This window comes from Dryas octopetala, chromosome 6, assembly GCF_963921425.1.
Source record: "Dryas octopetala chromosome 6, drDryOcto1.1, whole genome shotgun sequence".
Taxonomy (NCBI): Eukaryota; Viridiplantae; Streptophyta; class Magnoliopsida; order Rosales; family Rosaceae; genus Dryas; species Dryas octopetala.
Genome location: NC_141371.1, coordinates 11,430,577 through 11,435,458, shown reverse-complemented (window position 1 = coordinate 11,435,458; position 4,882 = coordinate 11,430,577). Strand labels below are relative to the sequence as shown.

At 36.5% G+C, this 4,882-nt stretch overlaps 1 protein-coding gene across 1 annotated transcript; it reads right to left on the bottom strand.

The window, feature by feature from the left end:
- Positions 1-208: 208 nt before the first annotated feature.
- LOC147282378 (target of rapamycin complex subunit LST8) lies at positions 209-4,580 on the bottom strand. The gene is made up of 11 exons (XM_086246919.1): positions 4,250-4,580; positions 3,973-4,095; positions 3,559-3,660; positions 3,312-3,424; positions 3,133-3,202; positions 2,225-2,302; positions 1,472-1,588; positions 1,293-1,387; positions 977-1,056; positions 813-872; positions 209-552 (listed from the first exon to the last, which is right to left on the bottom strand). Exons 2-11 carry the CDS (start codon positions 4,081-4,083, stop codon positions 425-427), a joined length of 954 nt encoding a protein of 317 aa, XP_086103045.1. The 5' UTR covers positions 4,084-4,095; positions 4,250-4,580; the 3' UTR covers positions 209-424.
- Positions 4,581-4,882: the final 302 nt, after the last annotated feature.

Sequence of the window (4,882 nt, the reverse complement as noted above, 5' to 3'; positions counted from 1 at the left end):
TAATGCGAAGTTTTGTATTATACAGCTGTAGCCAAAAAAACAAAAAAAAACCCCCTTTGCCCGTGATAAATAAACCAGCAAAAGATTGCTTGCATTAAACAGCCATAACTTTTGATCTCACTTGTTCAATACGACTGCTACAAGTTCATCGGAAAAAAGACTGCCGGGTAACGCAGGACAAATCCAGATGCAGCAAACTGTGGAGGGATTTTGAAGAAAGTAATACACATTTTATTTTATTTTTTGTGGTTACAAAAGTAATACACATTAGGTGCCAAATAAGTGTTCACAATAATTTATACTTGATAGGCACCTGAGAAATTTTTAGCACCACAACATTTTATGCAATTCCATTAAACACAATAATGTAATTGCGCACGCTCCAGGCATACACGCATGTAGATGAGCCAAGGATGATCGAGGTTTAGGAAGGAGAAGGTTCAGCTCCATCATGGAGTGCACAACAAATGGTTGCTTTGTGGTGCCCCTGATACACCCTGATATCTTCACCATTGGACATGGACCAAAGTCTTGCTGTTGTATCAGAGGAAGCTGCAAAGACGAATGATGGATTATTGATATTATTAATTTTAAAACGAGAGAGAAAAAAACTAATGTTAATTTATAGCACAAGTCAGGCTACATTGTTAACAATAAGGATAGGAAACTGCCAAATCCAAATTTGAAAATGATATTTTATAAATTAAAGTTTTTGTGAAAATCCTTAATCATGAAGTGTCAATCCTTATCTACAAGCTGCTTGAGAAGACATGGGGTCATTTAAAATTATCAAAGTTGTTGAGAACTAATACCTGTTATAAGATAGGCACCATCCACTGAGAAAACACAGTCCCATACCCACCGTTGATGTCCTGGGAAGAAAAGAAATAGAAAAGATCAATTATCATATGGCTCAATTTTTACTAACCATTGTACACTAAAACGAGCACCATTGAAGAATGTAACAGATAAATACCTACTAGAGTTTTCTCTAATGTGAAACCATCAACATTCCATATCTTGACGGTGTGGTCAGAAGAGGCAGTCGCCAGATATCTAGAAGTACAAAGCCTTATAAAGGTTTATGCCAACAACTCACAGCAGCAAGAATACCAAATAGAAACAGAAGGCAATATAAAACAGCAGAAATCATTTGAACCAAAAAAGAAAGGTATAAAAGAAAAAAAAAACTGTCTGTTGGCATAAGGCAAAATAAAACAATAGATATTATTTAAACCGAACAGGAAAGGTATAAGAGAAAAAAACAGGTTATTGGCCTTGAGGAATCAAACCTGTGGGGTTCACAGAATTCAGGTGAAAGAAGACATTTAAGGATGTATCCCTTGTGTGCTTGCAGCTTATGAAGTGGCTCAAAATTTGTAGTAGTCTGGAAGAAAATGCACTTAATGTCAAAATGAATAATGTAATGGAAAGAAGGTGACATCATATATCCAGTGCATGAAGGTACTACCTGGGTTCCCCGCAACAAGCGCCAAACATAACATGTCCCATGGTTATTTGCTGCAACAACCAAGCTCCCGTCCCACATAACTGTTAATGACCTTACAGCCGTATCCACCTCTGGAACCTAGGTTTATTCCATAGATCAATGTTAAATTTACCATTGTTCATTTGTGTGTGTGAATTCTGGCACTTCTTCATGTGCTTTAAGGATTTGACCCTTTATTTTATTTCTTGAAATATTCCTTAAATATGTACCTTTAATTAAGAAAATACTTCAGAAAAACCAACCTTTGAAATGCATCTCAAAAATGAATAAGCTATGTGAGAAAATATAGAAGGGTAGAGTGTTAAACACACTTAGCACCACAATGTCACATTCTTATCCATGTCATTACCATCCAAAAATCTCTTCCCATTACCATCCAACGCTGCGTACTCAACACCACTTTTTTTTTTCTCTTTCATTTTTTTCAAATTTGTGTTTTACATTAATATACTTTTATATTTTGTACACACACAGACACATGTGCACGAGCCTGGTAAGATTTTGCCCACTCAGATCTTCATTTCACCAAATAAAATACCAAAGCTTCAAACCATTGTATTGTTGTCCACACAAAAAATACGCTTCCCAATGGGACCTCTTGAAATCACTATAACATTAAAATGGGGAAAAACACCCCTCTAGATTAGCAATATTGATTGTAGAAGTACTATGGGTTGTATAGGAGATACAAAAGTGCAAGACAATGAAGCATACCAATTCACAGCTGCATGAATTTGCTGTCAAATCCCAAACACGGATATTGCCATTTTGGTCCCCAGATATCAGTTCAGTCTGCAAAACCACATATATAGATTTATAAGATATTAGACAAACAATGCATTATGGCATGTAAGGTCTTCCTTTTTTTCATTTTATTTCTTTAAGGAAATTAAAGTGACAGAGGATAATTAAGAATGAGCATGTTACAACAATTGTGACTGAAAAATAACATTACACTGGCACAGGTCCCACGAAAACATCGTTACAACAGAATACAGCCAGCCACTGGCCCACTACATCAACTTAAGACCTTTAGCAAACACTATCCCTATAACTCGGATTGATGATCCAAATCTCTGTACATGGCCAATCTAGGGTGATAATGGGCTATTTTCACTATTATAAGATAGTTCCCACAATATGACAATGGGCTGTTTGGAAAACTGCATAAATGTTCCATCCTGTTCAAAAACTTATTTGTAGTCTATTTAAGTAGGAGGTGAAAATGCCTGCATGATGCTTGCCCTTTTTGTTTGCCACCCTCCTCTCTTTGCAAAATGCCATCTGGCACCCTCTAAGCTTACCAAACAAAATTCCCAAATCGTTTATGAAGGTTGTTATATCTTTTCAAAGAAACACTTTAAACTACATGAAAGAAATACGTGCAAGCCTTACATAAAGACACCCGAAGCCACAATTAGATTGTGGAGTAGCCCAAAGGAAAACAAAAGACAGTGTGGAGTCTAATTACTTATGAAAAGCCACTCCAACTCCTTTGTATGAGAATCAATGCTCTCGTTATCCCTCTTAATGACTACAGCAGTAATGTAAGACACTACTACCTGATAGCATTTTTAGCTAATGCATATATTCAATGGAAAAAAGAAAGATAAATACTTCACCTGATTTGGATGCAGCACAACAGTGTTAACGGCTGCACGGCTTTCATATTCCCTTTGACAACCTGGAGCTCTGTAATTGAATCAAAATATAATTCAAAATTATATACAAAAACCTGGACAAAATTTAAAGAAAGAAAAATAGAGAACAAAACCAGAATATATGGGTTGGCAGCGATTACCTCAAATCCCAAATTTTTACTGTACCATCCTCAGAACCTGAATACATCCAGTTCCCATCACATTGAAACCCCACTGCCATTACATTATTAGTATGTGAATCATAGCTCATCACCTGGCACACAATTATACGAAAAGGATGCTCATGTGTTGATGGAAGAACAAATGTAAAGCATACAAGGTTCCCCTCCACCCTTCTCTTAAGTTCCACAAAATCTAAAGCAAGACTAAAGCATGAGAAAGACGAACCGGTTGAGGGCTGTTTGCATTAACATCGAATAATCGAATGTGAGGATTGCCGGCTGCAGCCAGGTAGCGTTTATCTGGGGTTATCTCGAGCCTATTAACTTGCTAAGGTCATGAAAAATGGCAAATCAGATCCACAATAAATTAATTAACTAAAAATTAAGAAATTTTTTAATCTTTTAAGAAAACATAACCAAATAACCAAGGAGTAAAGGTAACTCAACGACCTAAAACAAATGAAACCATTCCATTCAACCAATCTCAATCCTCCCAATCCAACTATTTAGACCTCCTGAGTTGGATTGTATCAATTGAAAACATAATGAACACCCCCAATAATCCCCAAAATCCAAAATTTACTACCAAAACACACACAGATAATTTGAAAAGGAAAAAAGTGGGAAGTGAGGGACAAACTGAATCAGGGTATTGGATGGTACGGTAGCAGCGGCCACTTTTGGCCTCCCAAAACCGAATAGTGTGGTCATAGCTAGCCGTTGCAAGTATCACCGATGGTTGCTGGCTCATCTTAATCTCCTCCTAATCATGATTAACACAACCAATTAAGCAAACATAAACAGCAACAACAACAACAAAAACCACGACCAAAATTGAAACGTTTATATGTCAACTTTGAGATTCAAAAGGGAAAGAAGAACAAAAAAAAAAAGAATTGGGTTTGACATTGACTTACCTATTCATAAAATTAAACAGAAAAAGACGTTAAATTTGGGTTGGTAACGAGGGGAAATTGGTGGGCATAGTGAAATTGGGCATTAGGGTTTTGGGGGGTTTTGGAGAGCAGAGAGCTCCATGCAAAAGCACGGAGTTGTGAGGGCATTTTCTGGGCCTCAAGTCAGAGAAATGGTGATTTCATCGCATGGGCTTTTTCCGTGTTGGGTTTCTTTGAGACTCAAATGGAAACAAATGTGATTTAGAGAACTAGACAACCCAATAGGCAGATAGAAGATATAATTCCAATTGTGCTTGCTCTTACCTCCTCCTCCTCCTCTTTTTTTTTTTTTTTTTTCCCCAGATTTTATGATACCATTTTTCTGTAATAACCCGAACCCAGACACGTGACAGCAGCACGTACTCTATCCTGGGAATACAACACCGAAATTCGAGTGTCATAATCTCAAGCTTAGAATACGTGAAGCCCTTTATTTGAAAATTGGATTAGATCAAAAATAAAATAAGCAGCGGTAATTACATTTTTTTAAATCAAAAGTTTATAAAAAAACCAACCCCTTTAAGTTACACTTATTAAAAAATGTCACATCGTGAGATATCCAAATTATTAATGAGCCAATTAGAAAAAAAAACA

Excerpts from the sequence above, each read along its gene's own strand:
- LOC147282378 (XM_086246919.1), bottom strand. The coding sequence starts at position 4,083 with ATGAGCCAGCAACCATCGGTGATACTTGCAACGGCTAGCTATGACCAC. Across the intron at positions 3,203-3,311 it reads GTAAAAATTTGGGATTTGAG|AGCTCCAGGTTGTCAAAGGG; the intron begins GTAATCGCTGCC and ends ATTCAATTACAG. Across the intron at positions 1,057-1,292 it reads GAATTCTGTGAACCCCACAG|ATATCTGGCGACTGCCTCTT; the intron begins GTTTGATTCCTC and ends TTGTACTTCTAG.